This window comes from Lepus europaeus, chromosome 12 (genome assembly GCF_033115175.1).
Source record: "Lepus europaeus isolate LE1 chromosome 12, mLepTim1.pri, whole genome shotgun sequence".
In the NCBI taxonomy this organism is placed as follows: domain Eukaryota; kingdom Metazoa; phylum Chordata; class Mammalia; order Lagomorpha; family Leporidae; genus Lepus; species Lepus europaeus.
Window position 1 is genome coordinate 18130556 of NC_084838.1, and position 25391 is coordinate 18155946.

The 25391-nt window shown below is 42.1% G+C and overlaps 1 protein-coding gene across 1 annotated transcript in view; it reads right to left on the reverse strand.

The window, feature by feature from the left end:
- PAPPA (pappalysin 1) overlaps positions 1 to 25391 on the reverse strand; it is a 268195-nt gene that overhangs the window by 185812 nt on the left and 56992 nt on the right. The window contains exons 3-5 of the mRNA XM_062207691.1: positions 15772 to 15917; positions 11254 to 11547; positions 3463 to 3655 (exon numbers count right to left, since the gene is read on the reverse strand). Coding sequence (XP_062063675.1) covers positions 3463 to 3655; positions 11254 to 11547; positions 15772 to 15917 — 633 coding nt within the window. The remainder of the gene's footprint in view (positions 1 to 3462; positions 3656 to 11253; positions 11548 to 15771; positions 15918 to 25391) is intronic.

Sequence of the window (25391 nt, forward strand, 5' to 3'; positions counted from 1 at the left end):
ATTTATGGGAAACAATGTGACATTTTGATACATGATTACAATGTGAAAGGATTAAATCCAGCTAATTAACAAATTTGTCACCTCTCATACTGATTTTTGTTGTGATGAAACATTTAAAATCTACTTCCTTAGCAATTTGGAACTATATGATGCATTATTTTTATTTTTAAAGGTTTATTTATTTATTTGAAAGAGTTACAGAAAGAGATGGACAGGGGAGACAGAGAGACAGAGAGAGAGAGAGGGAGAGACTGGTCTTCCATGCACTTGTTCACTCTCCAAATGGCTGCAACAGCTGGAACTATGCCAGGCTGAAGTCCAGAGCCTGGAGCCTCTTCCAGGTCTCCTATGTCAATGCAGGGGTCCAAGCACTTGGAGCATCTTCTGCTGCTTTCCCAAGCACATTATCAGGGAGCTGGACTGCAAAGGGTGCAGCCAGGTCTTGAACTGGCACCCATATGGGACACTGGCATGGCAGGGGGTGGCTTTACCAACTACACCACAGTGCCAGTCTCTCATTATTATTTGGTATAGTGACCATCTATTAAATAGATCACTAAAGCGTATACTCCCTGTCTAAATGAGACTTTCTATTCTTAGATTAACATCTTGCCTTTTGCCATCTACTGCCCTCCCTCAGCCTCTTGCAGCTCTCATTTTACCCAATATTCCAATGACTTAACTACTTTGGATTTCATATATGAAAGAGATCATGTAATATTTGTCTTTCTGTGCCTAGCTGATTTAATTTAGTAGTGTTCTTTGGGTTCACTCATTTGGTTTCAAACAAGAGGATTTCCCCTTTTTATAAGGCCAAATAGTATTCCATTGTGTGTATATATCACACTGTCCTCATCCATTCATCTGGTGGTTAGATACCTAAGTATTTTCTACATCTTAACTGCTGTGAACAATTCCACAGTGACCATGGGAGTGAAGATGTCTCTCTGGCATGCAATTTCAATTCTTTTGGAAATACACATAAAAGTGAACTCTCTGGATCATACAGTAAGTCTAGTTTTAGTTTTCTGAGGGCTCTCCATGCTGTTTTCCATGCTGGCTTTATTAATTTATATTCCCACCAACAGTGCACCACGGTTCCCTTTTGCTCCTCATCCTCGCCAACACTTATCTTTATCCTTTTGATAATGTTCATTTCTAGCAGGTGTGAAGTAACATCTCAATGTGGTTTTCATTTGCATTTTCAGATAATTAATGATGTTGAACATGTTTTTTATATTTGTTGGTCTTTCTCTGTCCTTAATGTGTTGTACTATGCAAATTAACGGTAAAACTAGTATTCAAACAGCATTTTATACTTTGTGTGTCTGTGTGGGTGCAATCTGTTGAAATCTTTACTTAGTAAATACTAAGTTGATCTTCTATATATAAAGATAATTAAAAATGAACCTTAATGAAAAATGGGATGAGAGAAGGAGTAGGATATGGGATGCTTGGCCTGTGGGAGGGTGGTTATGGGGGAAAAACTGCTATAATCCAAAAGTTGTACTTTCGAAATTTATATTTATTAAATAAAAGTTTTCTAAAAAAAAGAAGTGTCTGTTTTAGTCCTCTGTCTAAATGTTTTAACACACACACTAATATAGTCAAACACACACACACACACACACTTGTAATTAGAGCTCCTTGTCATCTTTTTGTGGCAATTTTGGGAGGAGGTGTAACACCTCCCTTGTAACTCTAGTTCTGGAACAGCTTAATGAAAGCATGTGTGGCCGGCGCCATGGATCAATAGGCTAATCCTTCGCCTTGTGGTGCCGGCACACCGGGTTCTAGTCCCGGTCGGGGCACCGGATTCTGTCCCGGTTGCCCCTCTTCCAGGCCAGCTCTCTGCTATGGCCCGGGAGTGCAGTGGAGGATGGCCCAAGTGCGTGGGCCCTGCACCCCATGGGAGACCAGGAGAAGCACCTGGCTCCTGCCTTTAGATCAGCGCGGTGCACCGGCCGCAGCGCACTGGCCGCGGCGGACATTGGAGGGTGAACCAACGGCAAAAGGAAGACCTTTCTCTCTGTCTCTCTCTCACTGTCTACTCTGCCTGTCAAAGAAAAAAAAAAAAAGAAAAAAAAGAAAAAAGAAAGCATGTGAGATTCTGAGACTAGACATTCCTGAATATCAGTTGGAGCCTAGCCTCTACCACTTTCTTTGGGCTTTGGGTCAAATCTCTTAGCCACTTTCAGCTCCACTTCTCTCCTTTTCTGGAAGATGAGGGAGGCAATCCCTTTTTGACAGGGTTAGTGGAAAGATTAAACAAGGCTCTGTACTTTTACAGAATTCATCCACATAGCAAGCACTTGATCCACAGCAGCAACCACAAGAGAGTACCACTAATTAGTTATTAGCATGGTTTTTATTTTCAACGTCATCAATGTTCTGTCACTGTTATTGAATGAAATGTCCCCATGAAAGGCTAGACTGGTTTTTCCTGAATTATATCAAAGCTCCACAATAGATGTAGACACCTTGTTCTTTCTTCATGATCCCCTGAAAGTTTGAGTTCCCTAAGGAGTCTTGCTGAAAGGTCCCATAAAAGATCATGTAATTCAGGTTTCCATCTTTAAGCCACTGTGGTATCCTTAAATTTACTTTTCAGGGGAGAAGAATAAGACACAGGGAGGGAAAACAAACTGCCTAAGGTAATATAAGTAATTAGTGACAGGCATAGGAGCAGAATTGAGGTACCTTGTGCTTTAGTTATCATTCCCTTGTCTTCTACCTTCAATTCTACAAAGAAACACTAGGTACAGTCATGACTGTGATTATATATTGTATATATGAGGATGCTTAAAAAATGTATGAAAAAAATGGAAGTAAAAAATTTTATTTCAGTGTAAAAATCTTTTGGAAAGCTATGAATACTTTTCTATAGTACTCATTTCTCATCAAGTTTTTGAAGAACTCTCATATGCATGTATTTCAAAATTTAGCACACTAAAATAGACTTATTATTAAATGCATTTCCCATAAGCCTTTGAATTATCCTTAGATATGTGTATGCATCCACATGTGTAGAACTATATGCACATGTATACCTTTTCATAAATAATATGAATTATATACAAAAAAATAGGAAGGTTGCTACTCACTAACCAGAGGCAATTTCAACTTCTGAGCTCTTAAAGATGAGAACAGTACCTCCATCTAAGCAATTTCTAGTAATAGAGTTTCCAAATTTCTAATAAAAAAGCAAATCTAAACATCCAATCATTAAAAATATGTATCAATCATTATTCATTTGTAATTGGCAAACATTCATTTAGTCCCTGAATCAAAATTTGCAAGGTTCCTATATATACAAGCTACTGTGCTGAGTGATAAGAACAAGAACTGAGCAAGAACAAGAAACACTGCATAAACCCTTTCCAAGATTGTTTCCCTTCCAAGTTTCCCTCTTGTTGGCAGGAGAGAAAGGGATGGAATCAACACTTCATAGGACACACTCACCTTTCAAAGAAGCGGCCATCGATGGGTGGGAACCACTCCAGCGTCACAGAGTCTGTAGTGTGGCCCACAACCTGGGGTGCAAGGGCAACAGGCGCCGGCTTCCTGGAGGGCTGCCAGCCCTGGTACACCAGGTCCAAGTAGCAGTGCATTCTGGCGACTTGATTGGGCGTGAAGGAGTCCGTACAGTCGTCATCTGCAAGCAGGCAGAGGGAGAGATAAGCAAGGAGCTTGTGCTCGGGCGGGCATGTGAGAGAATGATGACGTCTTCCAACAGCTGAGCACCAGCACCTCAGCCCTTCCTTGCCAACCCAAGGCTGCCTGTTCCAGTGCTCAAGAGTTAATGGTCTGTGAACAAATTAGTGTAGTCATCACTTGTGGAGACAGGTGAGAGGAGACAGGAGGAAGGGGAGGGTGCATGGAACTGGAAAATTATGCCTGCGACTGTGGAGAGGGTAGTCCAGAGGTCATGGCTAAAGACAATGTCAAGACAGCTGCCTTCCATGAGCTCCAATCCATTGTTCACTAAATCAACAATTCCTTTACTGCTTCCCTCCTTCACCAATCACTTGATAGCTCTCTCTCATTCATTCAGTTGTTTACCTGCCCATTTATTCATTTATAGCCTCACTGATCCCCTAACTCATTTTTTCACATTCATTCACCCTCTCACTCATTAATTCCACTTTTCACCAATGTGGCAATACTGCCCTTCAAAAAAGCCTTCTGCATGTCTACTACATATTCTCTGCTATGTGTCGAGTGATGTAGAAGAATAAAATTTAACAAGTCCATACCCTTGAAAAGCTACTTCTAGTTATGAAGTCGAGGCCAGCTCATTCTGAATTAAGGTTGTTCCAAGTCTGCTAAAGTCTGTGAAGTCCAACACTGATGAATGGAGAGAGAAAGTATGTGAGGATAGGAGTGTGAACCAAAAAGGCTTTCAAAGATGGAGGTACTTGAGGTCAACCAGATTACACAGCTAAGACAGGGAAAGGCAGTTGTGGGATCGGAGAGAAAGAGCTCTGCAACCACAGAGACACAGTGTCCTATACAGACCGAGCAAGTCAGAGGCTCAGGCAGACCCTGGAGCAATCCAACCTCAAAGTACTTGATAGCAGGATGAGAAGTAACATCCCCCACACTGCACTGTCATTGAGACATTCACCAAGTGCTTAGTACAAGCAAGACAGATTGGAACATGCCCTGATCACATTTAAATCTCTCTCCACCTGTTATTTGTGGAATGCATGCTACTATTCCCCCCATCTTATAGAGTAGTAAACAAGCTCGTGGAGGTGGGGTGGCTTTGCCAAGATCACAGAACTAAGAGTACTGATCCAGTGCCCTGGACTTTAACCTAGGCTGTGATGATGCCACGACAGTGATTCTAATCAAGAGAACTTCTGTGTGAGCACAAATGAGACCTTGGATGGATAAAGACTCCCACAGGTGTTGAAAAATGGGAATTCCACTTGAATCTGAGGGGGCTCAGTACACAATCTCAGGTGTTTTCTGATCCAGTGATCTTCAGTCCTATCCCCTCTTGACTTGGCTCCCAGGGTAGAAGCTGGCCTTCTATTTCTCCCTTCAACTGTTTTATTCAGCTTCTCCAGGGATAGGGAAAGGCACATTTTGGCTTGGATTCCCAAAACACCTCTTTTTGGAGGTGTCCTCCTGGTCAGGGTTTCTTCAGCTAGGCTCTAAACAGACGAGCTCAGGGCTTGCCAGATCTTAAAATAAACACACTACTGGGAATCCTGCAGCACAAATCTGCTTCTCCTCATCAAATAGAAAGTAAGTTTGGGCAGGTGCTGGATGGTTGGATACAACCTTGAGAATCCAGCTTAGGGAAGGGACTAGGGTGCAAGAGATTGCTACACAGAAGCTTCCTCAGATCCCCTTAGTAACTTTTGACAGCCTCCATTACAGCTCCCTGGGGAAAGTCTTTACTATGTCTGGAGGAAGCAGAAGAGCCTGATGTCCCTTAACAAGCACTGCATAAGAGTGACTAATCAAGTAAATCTCTCTCAAGCCCAGATGCACAATGTAACTCCTTGAATACCAAGTATTCTGTAGCTCTGCATTGCCTGGAGTCCAAGCACCTCAGTCTGAGAATGGTCAGATCATCAGGTAAATATTACATTGTTGATATGAACTTTGCACTTCACCCCTGAAAGCCTGAAAGAGCCATGGAATAGATGCAGGAGAGGGATATGATGGCTAAGAAAGAAAGTATTGCCCTGTGATTAAGTTAGTGCACGCGCGATCTGGAGGTGGTTTTATGCCATCAGTGCTTCAGTTTCCTTATCTGTAAAGTGGAGATGATGATAATAACAAGAATGCTTATCTAAGAATGGGGTTGAAATGAAGGCACATATCAAGAACGATGTCAGGGGCCGATGTTGCGGCGTGGTGAGTAAAGCTGCCTCCTGCAGTGCTGACACCCCATACGGGTGCTGGTTTGAGTCCCGGCTGCTGCATTTCTAAATTCAGCTCCCTGCTAATGTGCCTGGGAAAGCAATAGAGGATTGCCCAAGTGCTTTGGCCCCTGCACCTACAGGAAGCAGCTCCTGACTTCAGATCGGCCCAGCTCCAGCCGTTATGGCCATCTGGGGAGTGAACCAGTGGATGGAAGATCTCTCTCTCTCTCTCTCTCATTCTTTTTGGTCTACTAATACCACATTCAAGGATTCAATAGCTGCTCATGGACAAATACAGGGAAAAATACATGTGAAGGATGTTTCTTGAAATATCCCTTGTCATAGTAAAAATGTTAGAAATAATACAGCCATTCATTAACCAGGGGATGGTTGTAAATACAAAATAACTGGATATTACTTAGAAATGACCTAACTTTAAGACTTAGCTCCCTCATGTATAAATTGGGGGGGCATTTATATAAAATCTAACCAATAGAGTTGTGGAGATTCAATGAGCTGGGTCACATAAAGCATTTATCAAGATAAACAAGGTTATAAACAGCAAGATTTTTTCCTCTATAAACTTCTGACATATTCTTTTGTCTCCTGAGAAGATTTGCCCTTTATAATCTACCATTTCCATGTTTGTCATTAAAAATATTGGAAAACTGACAGGTGATAGAATTTATTAGGGGATCAGAAATGAATTTGAATTTGAAAGATTAAAGTCAGAAAATGTCTGTTCCAGAGCACATCTCCTAGAGACTCAGCTGCTATCAGAATCTTAGGTGAAATCCCAAATGATTTCCATGTATCACAAATGCTCTGTCTCAATTAGCTAATGTCTAGAGTCGGCCCCACTTGGCTTCCTGCCTCCAATTTCCTCCTCTCTCTCTCTCTCTCTCTCTCTCTCTCTCTCTCTCTCTCTCTCTCTCTTTGACAGGCAGAGTTAGAGAGTGACAGAGAGAGAGTCAGAGAGAAAGGTCTTCCTTTTTCTGTTGGTTCACCCCCCAAATGGCCGCCATGGCTGGCACGCTGCACTGATCCGAAGCTAGGAGCCAGGTGCTTCCTCCTGGTCTTCCATGAAGGTGCAGGGCCCAAGCACTTGGGCCATCCTCCACTGCACTCCCGGGCCACAGTAGAGAGCTGGACTGGAAGAGGAGCAACCGGGACAGAATCCGGCACCCCAACTGGAACTAGAACCCGGGGTGCCAGCGCCGCAGGCAGAGGACTAGCCAAGTGAGCCACAGCGCCGGCCACAATTGCCTCCTCTTGATATCTGACTGCTTCTTCCTGTCTCCACAATTAGCCAGCTCATCTCATTCCTCTGTCCCCATCTTGTTCCTAAGTGGAGAGGACTTTGTGCAGTTCACTGGGAGCAAGGGGAGGAGCCCATGCTGTTGATCAGTGCCCCGAACTTGCTATCTGGACTTTGTTTTCAAGAACAAGTCTCCACCTGTAGCTGGAAAGCCACCTTGCACAGAGGTTAAGACATGCAACACGGCTTCCACTCCCAATAGGACCTTGGGCAACAAGCTGATCTCTAATAGCCTCATTTTTACCCACTGTAAAATGAGGAATAATGATTGTTACTTGTCTTAAAATCTGATGACTACAATTACCAACCTAATTCATGTTTCTAACCCATGAAAACTAAGTGACGTTTTGGAAAAGTCTCTTTTTGTTGCTTTTTAAAATATTGATAATGGTAATGATAAATGATTATGAGAGTTACATATATTCACTGCAGAACACTAGAATATGCCAAGAACACAGAAAGATGATCAGTTTCCTGCATTCTTTAGGAGGCCTTGACTGGAGGGTCCCCCCTGAGGAGTCCCTATGGCCTATGCTCTTCAGGAAGTGGAGTTGGACTTGCTGCCTGACTACATGCCAAGGGCATAGCCAATAGCACAGCACTGCATGCTCTCTGGTGCTTTCTCTGGCTTGCTGGCCTCTGCTTGCCCCCATCATTTGTCTGATGCTTGCTTAAATTGAACACTCACATTTTCTTAGTCTTCCCAGAACTGGAAAGCCACTGGTTAATAACACACACTCTGCAGTAAGAAAGACTTGGTTTTAAGTCTCATCTTTGTCTTGATTTGTATGTGTATCCTCGGACAGTTACTTGAGCTATCTGAACCATACTTTCTGCATCTGTAACTCTTATCTCCTTAGAAGATTCAATGAGAGAAGCTGATGAAGAGTTTCACACAGGGCCAGGCATGTAAAATTCATCCAAGAATTACCGTAGGCAAGCACTAAGTAATAGGGAGAAAGCCACATATATTAAAATTAAAAAATTAAGGCTGGTGCCGCAGCTCAATAGGCTAATCCTCCGCCTAGTGGTGCTGGCACACCGGGTTCTAGTCCTGGTCGGGGTGCCGGATTCTGTCCCGGTTGCCACTCTTCCAGGCCAGCTCTCTGCTGTGGCCAGGGAGTGCAGTAGAGGATGGCCCAAATGCTTGGGCCCTGCACCCCATGGGAGACCAGGATAAGCACCTGGCTCCTGGCTTCGGATCCGCGTGGTGTGCCAGCTGCAGTGCACCAGCTGCAGTGCGCCGGCCATGGTGGCCATTTGGGGGGTGAACCAACGGCAAAAGGAAGACCTTTCTCTCTCTCTCTCTCTCACTGTCCACTCTGCCTGTAAAAAAAATAATTAAAAATTAAAATAATTTAAGGTCTCAGTCAGACTAGTTGCTCAATAGCCACATTTGGCTAGTAGCTATGCTACTGTGACAACACAGACAGAGACTATGGTCATATTTGAGCAAGTTCTATTGGACAGGGCTACACTAACTAGACTTTTTTTTTTTTTTTTGACAGGCAGAGTGGACAGTGAGAGAGAGAGAGACAGAGAGAAAGGTCTTCCTTTTGCCGTTGGTTCACCCTCCAATGGCCGCCGCGGCCGGCGCGCTGCGGCCGGCACACCGCGCGGATCCAAAGGCAGGAGCCAGGTGCTTATCCTGGTCTCCCATGGGGTGCAGGGCCCAAGCACTTGGGCCATCCTCCACTGCACTCCCGGGCCACAGCAGAGAGCTGGCCTGGAAGAGGGGCAACCGGGACAGAATCCGGTGCCCTGACTGGGACTAGAACCCGGTGTGCCAGCACCGCAAGGCGGAGGATTAGCCTATTGAGCTGTGGCGCCGGCCCTAACTAGGCCTTTTATGCAACTAGTGACAGGCTCAAGGAAGAAGCATCCAGGAAGGAAAAGCAACAGGAGGAAGTTGGCCAAGCAATATCTCCACCCTCCTTTCCTGATGGAGGGAGCCCCAAAGCATGGCTCTCCCTAGTCCTGAGAACCCAGTTCTGTTGTGCATTTTGGATTTCATCCAGCTGCTTTTGTCACCTCATCTATCAGAGATCCTAAGGAAAACAAACATTTCAAAGCTCATGGTTGCCTTGAATATGCTTTTGCGGGTGTAAGTTTGTTATCGTTGCTCAGTGAATTAGTTCTGCTGTTAATGGGTCACTGAGCTGAGGGGTTCCTTTAAAAAAACAACAGTAAATCAATCACCCCTTAGATCTGTACAAAGAGGAACAAAAAAAATCTTTTAGTTTATGGGGGTCTGGTAGCTAGTGGCAGCTTCTAGGCCCCTAAGAGGCCGGCAAACGTCCAAACTCATGTTATTGTTTATTTTCCATGTGTGCTGAGCTGGCCAAGGAAAGGTGCTATAGAAATGGAACGTAAGCAGGGCTGTTTGAGGGGATGGAGCACCGGATGTGAGTGTCAGCACTGGCTGGGAATGGGAGCCCAGTGGGAATCTGCATTTGAGGAAATACCCAGCACCCTGGTCTTTTTTTAGAGACCCAAACATAAAGACTTTCTGGTACCAGAGCTGGGCTTATGACCTTTCAAGAAGTGTCAAGTACGGGCTGTGTGAACCCTATCCCAGAGAAGCCCCAGAAGACATCAGCCCAAATAGGAAGCAAGAACCCCAAGGATCATCAAATCTTTTGTTTCAGTAACAAAATGCAATGGAGGCAAAACCCCATCAGAAAGCCAAAACAGCTGGAAGGAAACTTCCCTGGTTCCTGCAAGAATGGGTGCCTGGAACCCGCTCCCACAGCCACGAAGGCTCTCAGAGTACACACTCCATCCATGTTGGTCATTTTCCCCATGCAATCAACAGCTAGGTCTCTTCTGAAGAATGGCATAAGAGAAGAAAAGAAACTTCTAGGAGTCAGACTTCTGAACTGTGGCAAATGATGTCAGTAGTCTCAGCATTTTTATCTATAAAATAGGGATAGCACAGGTCTCAGAGATTTAGTGAGAATTAAATAAGATGGAGCATATTTAAGTCCTTTAAGTCAATAAATTGTTCTGTGGTGGAAAAAGTGTTATTGATAAGAATCAATTGTATATTCCTATAATGAGAATTTATTCTTTTTTCCCCCCTTTCTTTCTCCCCTCCTTTCTTTCCTTTCACCTTCCTAGTAGACATATAGGGAGAAACATGCCCTTTGCTAGGTTCTGGGAATATGCATGTAATAATGTATTAGATGCAATCTATACTTTCACGCAGTTCGCTAGTTCTCAGTGGAGAAAAGTAAGTTATTGAAATAGAATTTGATGCTGGACCACCACCTGCAATTGTTTCTTGTGTGCCTTACACAAGGACTCTTGACTAAACTGGCCAGTGGAGAGGTCTTTAACTAGTTTGAGAAAGGAGGGTTTTGATTTAGTTTTTCAAAGTGCTAACAGAGCAAAAAGTGGCCTTGAGTATCATGTATTAAAGAAGGGCAGGAAACCCTAGAGCCCAGAGGAAGAGCCCTTCACACTGTTGCTAATGGTATAAAAAGGCTATAATAGGGTATACACAGTTAGGGAAAAACATATCCAATATCATGTAATAATTTTCTATTTGCAATACCAAAGCATCATTTTGTTTTTTTGTGAAAAAAAAAAAAAAGCTGCAAAGGAGAGGATGACAATTTCACATTTATGTAAAGGAGACCTAAGTTAAATTAAAAATGGTTCAATAATGACCAGCTTAGAAAAATACAGCTGTAAAACTAGAAAGAACCTATACTGGGAGATCAAGTCCACACATTCGATTTTCCTGTGAAAAGTGACCCAGGGAGGGAATGATTCAGAAGTATTAGGGGCCCCAGTAGCAGAGTGTGGTCTTCTACCTGGGTTTTCTGTATTTGGATCACAGCCATTTTCTTAAAGTTTGTTTTTCTGAGGAGTTTTGAGAGAAAAACATCTTCCCTGAACTCCTCAGATTCCCATGGAAAGAATAATATTCTGAATATTTAGGACCAGTCTTAGAAAAAGTAAGCAGCTTACTCAAGACTACTATGAATCAGGACTGCAGCCCACAACAGGCATCCAGTGCCAGGCACTCTGTGGAGTGTAGAGCCCTACCTGCATAGCTCATGAAGTTGTTGTAAGGAGTGTTGAAGAAGCTATGAAAGCCACAGGTGTCATTCTCTGGCCCAGGGTCACCGCAGAACTTGTGTTTGGGAGCTGGGTTGGTGTCATTGCAGAGGTCTCCAGTCTCGAAAGAGGGCTCTGTCTCCATGCAGGGGTCACTGCAGGACTGGATTTCTGAAATGCCTCGGAAGATGTGGTAGAGACCCAAACTGTGACCGATCTCATGGATCATGGTATTGGTGTGCCCAGGAATGCCATAGAAAGATGGGTTCAAGACAATGCCACCTGCAAGAGGAAAATCAGAGTGTTAAATAAGCTGGGCATTCGGGTTCCTCGTATAAGAATCCCCAAATCAGTTAAGAATGAAGGGGTGGTGCCCCAAAATCAAAAGGTGTCTCTTCTCTATCACTTCACTTCCCTGAAGGCTATTATAACCTGTGACATAAAATCAAGGATTATCAGTGCAGAAAGGAGTTTCAAAAGTCATTTTGCGCAATCCCTTCATTTTTCATTTTTTTAAAATACCCATGTTTAAATAAGTAAAGCCACTTACCCATGATAATTTCCAACTATTTAAAAGAAGAGACATTAGGACCCAGGGACTCAGATTTCTGGGGAGTAAGCATTTCTGCTGCGATCCTTTCTTTAGAAAGCAAGGCAGGCTTTGCATGTTCTTGTTTAAATGAAGCCTTAGAGCTCAGGCACCTTGGTTCCAGTTCTTATTCTCCCCCCACTAATTCTATGACATTTAGTGAGTTCTATATCCTGTTTTTTCATCTTTGATGCTCTGTGAACATGTTTGAAGGCCAATACCATGGTGTGCTTACCATTTTAACAGTGATCCTGTGAGCTAGGGCTTCCTGAGTAATTGCTATGTATCCTCAAACTGCGTGCTGAGTATTTTATGGATAAAATCACTGTTATCAGCTCAAAACTCAATGGGAGAGGCTCCGATTCACAGAGAGGCAAGATATCTATGATGAAGAGTTAAGTGTAGAACTAGAATTTCAGACCAAGATCTTTGGATTCCAAAGCCAGGGCTCTTAATCTGCATCCTACTGCTAATTCCTATCACAGATACCAGAGTATAGTATTTCATTAAGCATGTGATGACTATTTGCTGACTGCTGATTCATCTGAAGAGTTTGTGAGGTCTAACTAAGCAATTGGAATACCACCTTATCTACCCAAGACTAAACAGCATAAACATCACCTGGTAACTCTGAGTACAAATGCAAAATCTCAGGCCCGTCCCCAGGCCTAGAGAATCACGAACTATTTTATTAAGAGCTTGAATGACTTTTCTGGTACATTCTCATTTGAGAAGCAATGGTCCTGTACATCCCAGAAGACGAGGCATTGATTAACTTGGAGAACTGGATGGAATAGATTTCAGCAGGATCAATGGGCAATATTTGTTCCATGTTCACTTAGGCAACAGAAAGACACATGCAGGCTAGGAGAAGACACTTAAATTTTAAAATACAAACTTTTTTAAAAAAAAATTGACAGGTAGAGTTATAGACAGTGAGTGAAAGAGAGACAGAGAGAAAGGTCTTCCTTCCGTTGGTTCACTTCCCAAATGGCCGCTACAGCCAGCACTGCGCCGATCTGAAGCCAAGAGCCAGGTGCTTCTTCCTGGTCTCCATTCGGGTGCAGGGGCCCAAACACTTGCGCCATCCTCCACTGCCCTCCCGGGCCACAGCAGAGACTGGACTGGAAGAGGAGCAACTGGGACTAGAACCCGGCGCCCTTAAAATACAAACTTTTAAGGAAAGGTTACAATTCAGATGTGGGAACCTTGCAAACAGGGACTTAGAGTGCAGAGTAGCTGCTTATAAAGGAATCATGAGGATATGGGGCCTTGTTGATTTGGACTGGCTTGCCCAGAACAGGTGTAGGGGGGAACTTTTATCATTCACTGCACAGACAGGGTAGTGAGCTTGCTCAGTCAAGGGGGTCACAAAATCTATTAATTCTGAATTACTAAAAGTCTTCTAACACAAAGATAAGATGTATGGGGGGGGGGGAGAATGTGTGGGTATGAGAAGAGGCAGGCAGAGAGAGGAAGAAAAGTTGAGACAGGAAATCTTTCTCAATTATTTTCTGTCAATCATAATATGAAACATAATCCTCTTTCCACCCAAGGCTTTTTTCAGGGATCATGGTGTAACATAGGAAAAAAAGGTAAAAAATATGGTTCTAATAAATTGGGTTCGATTGGGGCTACTGCAGAATTGCTTATGATCAACATCTTCCAGGATGGGGAGGAGACAGCCGGGAGGTCAGCTTCAGCAAGCCTGACATGGGTTGCAATTCTCTTTCTGCTTCATATTGGTCCTGTAATCTTGGAACATGGACTTTGCATCTATAGCATGCTCTAAAATAAGGAGTTACAATAGTGTCAGTGATTCTCTGTCTCTCCAGGAAGCTTCCACACTGAAGTAACAGGGGGCAGGACCCTGTTGTATCCCCATTTCAGGGATGATGTTAAGATTCCAGACTTAATGTGCAGGCTGGTCCTGTTTGTTTTTCCTCATCCCTTCCTATCTCACCACTTTCCACAGAGTGGCAACTCTGCACCCGAGTCCTGTTTCACTGTTTCTCTTACAAGATGAAATAGCTTGAGCCTGACATCATGCTGAAATACTATAACATGCTATGGATTTATAGCCTCCTATATTCCTGGCCCTCGGCCAGTCCGTGAAATTCATGGAATTATCAGGAGTATTTTTTTTCTAATTTTAGAAACCTGCTGTTCAACACTTCTCAGACTCTGATCATGGTATTTTTGGTTGCTTTTCCAATAGGATAGAATTTCAGAACAGAGAAGGATCCTAGGAGACCATCTAGTCAAACCTGCTTATTTTGAGGAAGCTGGGAGCTGAGTGGAAAAAGAGACTTTCCTAGAGCCATGCTCCTAAGTCAAGTCACAGCTGAGCACTCCCATGTTTTCGGGCTTTGGTCTGGGGTGATTCCCGTGTGACACAAGCCCTCATCTTCAAGTTTGTCCGAGTTGCACACTCTATTTTGCCCAACGCCTGTCTGTCTGAGTCTCTCTGTCTACTCATCCATCATCTATGTTAGCATTTCCCAACTTCAGCAAAATTCTTTGCTGTGTCCATTACAGAACATTCAGCAGCATCGCTGGCTTCTATCCACTAGATGCCAGTAGCATTCCCCCATCTGTAACAACAACAAAAAAATGTCTCTAGACATTGGCAAATGCCTCCTAAAGAACAGAATCCTCCACTTGAGAACAATTGGATGTTTATCTTTGTATTTAGCTTTATAAAAGCACACAAACACATATAAAAATTGTTTTCATTCCCTAAAAACATGTGAGAAATGAGAGCAGTTTGGAGGAACAAAGTCTGGTTTGACTCAGCATGACTTCTATGCAGAACCTCTTTTCTCCAAGATACCATAGATTTAGAGCAAACACTGAAGTCTGGACCAGGCAGACCCTGACAGTACATTCAGCACTGACACTCTGCTGAGCCCTAGCATTCTAGATGAAGATGTTCACTGAGTCATCAGTATTCATTGTTGTAAATAATGAGAACATTACACCAAGAGGAGAATGGTTAAGTGAATTGTGGAGCCCTGGTTCAATGGAGTATTATGTGGTTATTAAAAATCTTCTCTTTGGAGAGGAGGAAATAACCCAGAGGGATGGTTTTCTCTTGTGATTTCAAGTGGAAAAAACTGCATGGGAAGTAATTATAAGACTTCTGCGACATGGAAAAATGAGATAGCATAATAGTAAGTGAAAAGAGAACACAAAATTACATCTATGTTATGATTTAAAATATGCACAAGTAAAAACATCCCTGTCTACATATAGACATGGACTGGAGGAGATCATGGAAAAATCAAAATTAAAGAACTAAACTGTTTGTTTGGAGACTCTAGTTCAGAAACTGTTGTCATTTCTGACCTTTGGTGATTGGTTTGCATAAACTTATGTCTCGTTTATAGATATATATAATTTGAGTGTAAGAAGAGTTCCTGGTGTTGTCATTGGGTGGAACCTAGAGGAGCAAGGGGTTCTTACAAACAAACTCTCTCCTGCGTCTTTGATGTCTTTCAAGCCAGCTCATGACTGGTTACACCAATACAGTGTGGTTACCAGGCTGAGATGATATTTGCATGAACTGGGAGACAAGGGGTATAAGGAGAAAGCAATCAATGAGCAGATTTAAAAATCTGAATTCCAGTGTAGCTCTTCCACTGACTTATGTGTGATTTTGAATAAGCCTCAGTTCTTCTCTGGGTCTCAGCTTTCCAATTGGTTAAAAAAAAAGTTAATATTATGGTGCTATTTCCTTTAGAAAATAGCCTGGTGATCAAAATGAGAAAGGAGTGCTACAGTTCTGTCCACTAGAAAGTGACCATACATGGGCTGTTCACCCCACCCCCACTATGAGGATGGTGATGATCATTATTACTACTAAGTTTATTTCTATTCTATTTCAATTTCCTCCTGAAGGAGTTCCTAAGACTTACCCAAGTGCATTAAGGCTTCCTTGTCCCATGGCCAAGTTGCTACTCCTGCCAATTCTTCCTCTGAGGAATTTGCAAAGAAAATATTGAGATGTGTTGATCCATCCAATCTCAGAATGTTCTTCAGCTCATTAACATCCAGATAAGCTCTAAAATAGAAAGAGACCTTGCTATTATCATCATCCCCCAAAAGTACTGTTCAAATAATAGGTATGCCATTCCCCAGATAATTAAGAGCTACCATTATGTGACAGACATTTTGCAAATCTCTTTCTAAATAGCACTTTATTGTATTCCCCTGATAATGTTATAAGTAAAATAATCCCATTTTACAGGCAAGAGAAATAAGTCCTTTTGATTTTAAGAGACTTGTCAATATTGTTCAGTTTATAAATAGTGGGTTTTCAGTTTTGAAGAACAATTTATCCATAGTCAACATTTGTAGACCTTAGGATATTTCTATATTGACAGGGCCACAAAACATGAATATAGATGAAGAACACAGACCATGAAAAATATCATGTATTATAACCTTAGGCTCTTCTATCATTCATTAATTATGGGTACCTTGGACTACCTATTTGGAGAATACAGAGCTGCACTAGAAACCCTACTTTTCCTGTCTACATTAACCAGGCAAGAGGCATTTACTCTGCTGTCCAGATGAGTACAGGTGTCCAAGTGTTATTAAATAGGTAGCTTAAAGTTGCAGAATTGGGATTCAAGGCTAATAGTGGCTAACTTGGAAGTCTATCCTTTTTTCCTTTCAGGCATCATGCTGTTTCCCATAGATAATTCTGCTTTCTTTAAGACTCTATTTCTTAAACTGTAAAATAGACCAGAGAGGGATATTGCATTTGGGGTTGCTGCTTTTGTAGGCTGACATATCTTCAAAATGAATTAATTACCTCTCTCTCTCTCTCTCTCTCTCTCTCTCTCTCTGTGTGTGTGTGTGTGTGAGAGAGAGAGAGAGAGAGAGAGAGAGAGAGATAGACAGAGCCTTGAGAAATATGAGTCTCTCATCAGAACAAAAACACTAAATGTGAGCCACTGCCCTGTGCTTTGGATCAGACAATGGCATATTATTCACCAGTTCATTTTCTAAATAGAGAGGCACCTTGCTCCTCTGTCATGCTTACTTCAGCCCCTATTTTGTTGCTGTTTTGTTAAAATATTATGGGTCCTTGTGAGAAACTGGCAATAATTCTTGAGTAAGTTTAGACATGAATCAATGAATAAAATCATAAATAAGCAAGTTGTAGGCAAGTTGATGCAGTAGATGAGATAAAGTCAATGAATAATGACATTTAATGTTTGTTGGGTTCTTCTATGCAGCTGGACTTCACATGATTATGTCCATTTATTTTTTATTAACGAGTAGGGAGGTAGTATTGGTATCTACACTTTCTGGAGGAGGAAGCAGAAATAGTTTTAGCAAGTCTTCACACCTTGCTAAGGTCACACAGCTAGCTAGCAGTGTTTTCTACTCTTTCTCCCTAGGAATTCTCCCTTACAAGACATATACAGAAGTATCCATTAGCAATGGTTCCCTTTATTTCCCCTCTTGTAGTAACAAAAGGGCTTCCTCATTTATAAAAGAGTAAACTCATAAGTTCCCTCCAAACATGACCTACAAGAATGTGCCTGTTCTTCAATCTCATCTCTTTGCAGCCTCTTTAGGATTTTCCTCTGGGAATAGGCAGGATTTCCTATATTCAATGTGATGCAATATCCTTTCATACTCTTTCCTCTACTGAGGCTCTGCTTAGCACTTTGTCCTCTGGTAAACAAATTTGAGTCCATTCTGGTATCATTACTTCAGGAAGACTCCCTTGATTCCCATCACACTCCCACCCCTTTATCATTTCTGCACTTGTCTACTCAAGACATTTACGTCCCAATTTCAGCTTCAACAATTCCTCATTATGATGCTTCAGTTTTCTTATCAATACACTGGGATTAGTTAACAACTGCCTGGTTATCCACAGAGTATTTATGTAGGTTGCACACTGATACCTCTACCCCAATATGAATAGGGTAGGACAGATATCTAGAGTGTTCTTTTGGAGACCAATGTCATGGAGAGCCCCAAGACCATGAGACCAAATGTTTACATAATTTTTATGGCATTTAACAAAAATGTTAACTTGCATTAGAGACATAAAGTTGGGAGAGATTGCAGACATGTTCAGGTTAAGCTGATTTTTCCAGGGATGGCTACACAACTCGATCCCAAATGTGGAGGCCCAGTACTGAGGCTTTCTTTCTCTTAAGAACCCACATTCAGCTTCTTAGACTGGAAGCCTCATGAGGAGTCCTAATCAGAGATGGGGAAAGAGAATAGAGAAATCCAACATTTATTAGGAACTTCCTGTATGCCAGATCCTGTGTTAGGTACCCATGTGGTCTTGTGTCTGTTCAGCATTTGAAGCACTGCAGAAAAGTGGGTAAGCAGGCTCATTCCCAAGTTAGAGTCTAAGGTTTGAATATGGCATTTCCTCTTGATGTTTGGGCCACAGTAAGCATTTCATTTAACTTCCTGTGCCCCAGTTGCTTTTTAAATAAGATAAAAGTACCTGACACATAGAGTTGTTCAGAGGATTGGAAGGTTAATAATGGCTGTGTAAAGAGTTTAGAATATGTAGAAAACCCTCAGAGCATGCTTAGCTATTCTATCATTTATCCCCATATTACATATGAAGGAACAGCGGTTCAGAAATCGTACTACCGGGATAAGGCCAAGTACAAATCTTGATGTGTCCAACTCTTACAGCAACCTAATTTCCAAGCTCACCCAGGCCTGTGGTGAAAAAGGAAACAATTCATGGGAGGAGAAAAAAAACACAGAGGAGCCTAGATTGTCTTGGATCAAACCTTTCCACATTATTTATTATTTTCTAATTGATTCGTCCATTTCCATCAAATGTTCTCTAAGGCAAAGAACACAAATGTTATTAGAGAAAGCCACCTCTGCCCCATTGCTCTGGGATGAGAAGGTTTCATGATAGGAAGAGGCAGGGTGGGGCAGGGATAGGGGAGAGGTTTTAATTGGTTGTTTATTCAGGGTTAATTGCAGAAGCCAATCTTTTCAGGGGGTGGCATTCATCCTAGCCCAAAGCAGAGATGTGGGATGTTGGAGCCTCTCTCTGGCTTGTATGTGGGTTTTGTTTCATACTTTGGGAAGCCTCCATTTCCCAAAGGGGGAAGAATCCACGGCAGCTAGCCAGGTCCCTGGCCCCACTGGCTTCTCTCCTCCCCATCTCTCTGGGGGAATCCACCCAAAGGGAAAAAACAGCTCTAAGCCTAAAAGTTTCCCTTATACTGCCTGAGGTCTTCCCACCAACTCAGAGCCAAGCTGGGTGTCTCCCAAGTGTATAAGAGGGGAAATCTTGGAGGCAGAAATTCATGTGGGTATTTGTCTCTCCCCTCCATCCTTTGAAAGTTGTGTTTTGTTTTTTTTCCTCTCTTGTCAATGGATGGAGGAGGAAGCACAAATATCAAAGCCAGAAGGAACATGAGATTCTAGGGATATTGATAAAGGAAAGAAAAGGGCTTGCTTAGGGCCACTTGACTTTCATTTTACAACTGTGGGAAGGCTGGCTCTGTATACACATGGTCTTCAAAAGGTTTGTGAAAAATGGAATTAAAAGGCAATTTATTTTTATGCAAAAATTGTGAAATCCACACAGTTTTTTTTTTCATAATGTGCAGTTTCCCCAAACTTTTTGAAGACCCTTTGTATGAATGAATTGCAAAAACTTTTTGCACCAAAATATTTACTTTTAATTTCATTGTCCAAGAACTTTTGAAGAACTCTCATATAAATTGTAAATTAGTCAAATTTATTTTAGAAAATCATTAGTCATCCACCCACCCCCAGAAAAATCTATCCAAATCCAAAGTGCCATATGTTTATTAATTTATATATCAGTACAACTCAAGAGTGGGACAGACAGACCTATATCCATAGACAAGTTGCTTATGTTTCTGAGGATTAGAGGAGACAGCTGAGCAGTGTCTGCACACACCCAGAAAAATGTGAGTGCCTCTCCATGTCTCCATGACTCTGATTTCCTCTTATTGGGAAAAAATCTGAACTGACAGTCTGTCTCCACGTGGCTCTACAAGTCTCAGCTTTCAATGTCTCTTCCCCATCATCCAATTTTCTTTCTCCTAAAGCTTCAGCCACTTGTGTTCTTATGGTTTTCTGATCCTAAGAAGCCCAGATTTCCCCAGTTAGACACTTTAGCTACCCATGCCCATTAGTTTCCTTCCTCTGCCTCACAATCTCTGTTCTTGAATTGTAAGCTTTTCAAATCTGAACTCCCTGAAAAGTCTAGCTTTTATGTGATATATTCTGTGTATCCTCTCCTGACCACTTCTCCTGTGAGACAGGGATGGTACTGACTACCCCTTGGAGGGTGTTAGGAGGATGAGAGACAATACAGACATATGTCTAGCATGGTGGCTGTTACAGAGAAAGCACTCACTGATTCATGTAGGCTACCTGTATTACATTGCTGCATGGGCAATGATAAGTATCAACAACCTGAAAATTTTCATAACCTGTGTCTGAAAATGAGCCTTCTCACCCTGTGCCTCCTATTTTTAATTGCAATTCTTATCACTCTGCTCATGGGTTCTTAAAATTATGTACTTATTTGGGGAACAGAGAGACAGAGAAAATTAAACTGAGAGAGACAGAGAGACTGAGATAGCTTCCCTTGGGTAGTTCACTCCCTTATCACCTGAAACAGCTAGAGTTGGGTTGGGTTGAAACTGGCATTCAAGAACTCAAACTAGGTCTCTCACATGGGTGACAGGGACCCAACTACTTGAGCTATCATCACTGTCTCCCAAGGGCTGCACTGACAGGAAGCTGCAGTCAGTATCTTGGAGCTGCGTATTGAACCTAGGTAGTCTGATGTGTGACTGGCAACTTAACTGCTGGGTTAAACATTTGCTCTTGCTTTGTGTTTTATTTACAGTGCAAGCACATGTCTTCTCCATCAGGCTATGGATTTAGCTTTGTTCCTTGAAAGTTTCCTTGAAGAGAGCTCCCACTGGTTGGCAGCTATTGAGCATGCCTCTACCAAATGCTATAATTTCAAAACAGGAAGAATCCCAAGACTCAAGGACATAACTCAAGGTCATATACTGAATAATGGGCACAAATAGGCATGATGATGAACCTCTGTAGCTATGTGACTTGTGTATCATAGCACTTTTGCATCAGTTAGTAAAGTCACCATTTCCTTCTGGTGGACACATGTCCCTGCAAGAGTGCAGAGCTTAGTGAGCTAAGCACGGGGAAGGTGGCAGCCTCCACTCTCTTCCTCCACTGAGCAGCCCAGCACAGAATCTGTGATACCTGGATATCTACCCTCTTCCCACTACTCTCCTTTGTCTGTGCTGCAGCTCACAATCCCTATTTGTTCATTGAGCTTGTTAACTAGCCCAGTGTTTTGCTGATCTTAATCTATAGAAGGCTAAGAAGCAGATGAATATTTAAATGAAAAAGGTTTCCAAGGAACATGGGTTTATTACATGTGCTCCTAAACAAACTTAAATACATTTCTTAATTGCAAGAAATTTCGGAGTCCTAAATATGCAAAATGGGAATAAAACATATGGTACAATAAATGATCCCAAACATATTTGACCATAATTCCCAGTCCTCTCCCCACCTCGACCTTTCAAAAACCTAGTAAAAGCACACAGTTTGAGAAATGTCAAGCTAGATTGGAATGTTCCTCCTAATTTAGATCCTCTTCTCAGGTCTGCCTCTCAAGACTGGTGTCTCAGTCTCTCTTTTCTTCCTGTGCAATCCATGCACCTGGATTCTACTTTGGAGGTTGTGGGTCCCCTGGAATGTCTATTTCAGGGGGCCCAGCCCTATTGCCAAGGCGCCCAGACTTTACCCCTTTGCCAGAACTGCATTTCAAAGCCATGAGTGCAGTTCTGGAGGGAGATCAAAGCTCTCTCAACTCCACTGTCATTAGAATATTTTCTTTATGCATCTCACTCACTGGTGAGTGCCAACAACATATTTCCTAAATGCACTGGCCTGAGATGGTACAACTCTGTAATAATCTGAATGAGAGGGCTGTCAGGGCCTGTTTTATTGAAAGAGAAGCAAAAGGGAACCACATTCAAAATTCAAAACAACAACAACAAAACCCTTAAATGAAATCATGTGGAAAGGGTGGGAAGATATGAGTTTTCCCAATTCTTAGAAGCAGAGTGCACTGTTTCTCCCGTCTTAAAGAAGTTTGGTCAGAGGTAGGGCTTGCAGTGAGTCCAGTTCAAAGGTTGATGAGTCTCTGCTCTCAGCCAAAGCAGGTCTCCATTCAGCTATTTCCTTGATGCAGAAAGTGAGAATGTTGTGCCAAACTCCCTAGGCTCTTGATGAGTGAAGGCTGGTTACAGGTGTGCTGCTGGCTATGTGTGCAGGCCTTCAACTTCAGAAGGGTTTGTCTGAGCAAAACACTGACCAAGAGTGAGCCACTTCTAGGCTACAAGCTGTGCCAATTCTGTTAGGTTAAAGGAAAAGCCAGCACAGTGCTGTTTAAGAGACTCAAATCTGAGGTTCCAATCCTCTCTCTTTCACCAAGTGGCTCTGTAACTTTGGCCAAATGACTCAGTCTCAGTCTCTGTCTCTGTCTCTCTTTAAAATTTTATTTTTATTTATTTGAAAGGCAGAGTTGGGTTCACTTACCAAATGGCTGCAACAGCCAGGGCTGGGCCAGGCCAAAGCAAGGAACCAGGAGCTTCAACCAGGTCTCCCATGTCCTTGGCAGGGGCCCAAGGACTTGGGCTATGTTCTGCTGCTTTCCCAGTTGCATTAGCAGGGAGCTAGATAGGAAATGGGGCAGCTGGGACTAGAACTGGCACCCACATGGGTTGCCAGCATTGTAGGCAGCAGATTAACCTACTATGTCACAATGTTAGTTCTCAGTCTCTCCTGAGCTCATCTGTAAAATGGGGGTTATAAAATTCAACCTAGAAAGGAGGATATAAAAATTCCAAGAAGCAATGCATGAGAAGAGTATCTAACTCATGAAAAAGTTCCAAGATGCATCAATCTTTTAAGTTTGATCTTGAAGCTAGAAGAAACTGACCTGAGATCCCCCTCCTTTTGGATTCTCTAGTCCTCACTGAATCCTTCCCCTTGCTTGGCCAATGTGTTTATCTTCCACTCATAGGGTGGGAGGAAGTTTGCCCTGTTTCTACAGCTCATGGAACAAGTCCTCTAACGTTGCCCGTTTCCAAATTCTGATTTCAGCTTGTCATTCCCAAGGAGGCTCTCAAGTCCATGAACCACGACTCCATGTTCAGAACACACTAGACCATTTGAAAATGATTATCAAATATAAAGATCAAAGTCACTCAAGGCAAATCATTAAAGCAAGATAAACCTCAGAATGTTTATTGCATACATATCCTTGTTCCAAATAACAAGCTTCCTCCAAGCTGTGACCAGTACTAAAACCTGAATTTTGTATTTTATCCCAAGGGCGCTGAAGATCTGGACTTTATTCTCTTGCTTAGTTTCATTATCTGAAATGCCTAAATCTGCCTCTCTTCTCTGTAAAAAGAGACACAGAAAAATTGTTTGGATGGTTATTAAATTCTTAGAATACTGAATGTTTAGTTTCTGAAATAACAGTTTGTGTATGGAAGTTTCACACATGGGAAAGATCAACTGAAAAATTGGTCTTTCTTTCATTTATTGAATAAGTCATTCTTATATTATCTCCCATCTTTCCTCCCTCCCTCACTCCTTCACTCCCTCCTGCCTGCCTTCACCCTTTCCTTCCTTCCTAACTTCTTCCTTCCCACATATCATTCATTCATTGATTCTTTTCTGTTTTCATTCATCAACATTTATTGAGATTCTACCACATAGAACTAGCCATACAAATATTAAGAGAAATACTTTTCATTACAAAAGAATTATAAATTTTATGAAGGTGGTGAAATAAGTAAATAACGACAAATCACAAATAACAACAAATCACAACACAATGTGATAACACTAATAACATATGCATTTAGAGGACTTTATTAGATACTAGTACTGCTAAGGTACTTTTTAATATTTTTATTGTCTCTTTGAAGCTCAACAAACTCCCTCAGGGTTATGTATGAGCAGCTCTAATTTACAAGGGAAGAAGATGGTTTAAGTGAGGTGACACAGTTTTCCAAGATTCTTCATTCTTAGGCATCAGAGGTCAGACATATCATTGAATATGATCCCTGGTCTGTTGGATGCTGCAGACCATATCCTTAACTCTTAGTCTCTTGTATTATCTAACAATATGTGTATTATAAAGAGGGTGCCAATTGTGGCAGAGTGTAGAGAAATGACACTTTTCAGCTGAAGATGGGTAATATACCACTGAGGCCTTCACATAAAGAATGGACTGTGGTTCCATCAGAAAAACGAGAAAGTATCAAAAGTTCCAGGAAGTCCAGAGGCCTCGAAAAGAATGAGAAATATGAGAAAATGCAAGTTCCCACCTGAAATGTTGCAAAGTTAGAAATATGGGAGGAGCTTCAGAAGATGATCTAGACGGGTCAGCAAGGGTGCCCCCAGGAAGGGTCCTTCACATCAGCTTATGGAGAAAACAAAGAGCAGACCCTGGTAGGTTATGTGGGAAAAAAATAAAATGATATGGTGTATTTCTCCCAGAGAAGTTTCTGGAGGAATTTGGGAGATGGACTATAGGAGGTAGGAAAGTTGGGAAGGAGGCATTGACACTGACATACATAAAAAGGAGGTGGATTAAAGAATATCTAAGAGGTAATGGTATTCATTCATAGGGAACAATTTGAGGCTAGTGGGGGTTAGAGTGAGAGAGGCTGAAATGGTTTCCAATTTGGTGCACTGTAGTAGACACCCCTTATCCACCTCAGACGTTCACAACAAAGCGTCCTTAATGCTGTTATAAACCCAGAAAGAGATGCGTCTCCCAAGGTTGTGCCTCATGCTGAGTTACTTAGAGGGCCAATCTTTAGGAAAGTCATGGGTCTGCAGCTCTCTGCAGATGGAGAGCAGGTGATGTTTGGGATAGAAGATCCCGAGGATTTGGATTAGAGCAGAAGAAGGAGGGATTCCAAAAGCAGGAGATGCCAGTAGAGATGCCTCAAGCCTTTGGGTCATTAAAAAAACTGAGGTGGAAGTGAATAGAAACTTTTAATTTTGGTGGAAAAAAAAAACATTCAAAAGGGGAAAAGACCCGCCATGTATTATATCCCTCATATCATAAAAGGTTCTTGAATAGTATTCAAAAGGAAAGAATAAAATAATCTCAGAATTCAGGACTCTATTTTAAAATGACTACAATTTGATAGGAAATATGTTGCTGCTATTTTTCTCATTTGCAGTTCTGAAAATGGATTTTAGACAGTGCTGGGGCAGAAGGAAAGTATCAGAACATCTGGTTCCTGGCATGCTCAGCTACACCACTTGCACAAGATGACTTATCCTTCAGGACTCAGGTTGAAGGTGATTCTGACCCCTTACGTCTGAGTTACGTAGCCATCCTCTGAGGCTCCTCAACACCTTGTACTTTTCCTTGGCAACACTTATCCAACTAGTTACTTATTTTGTGCAGCAA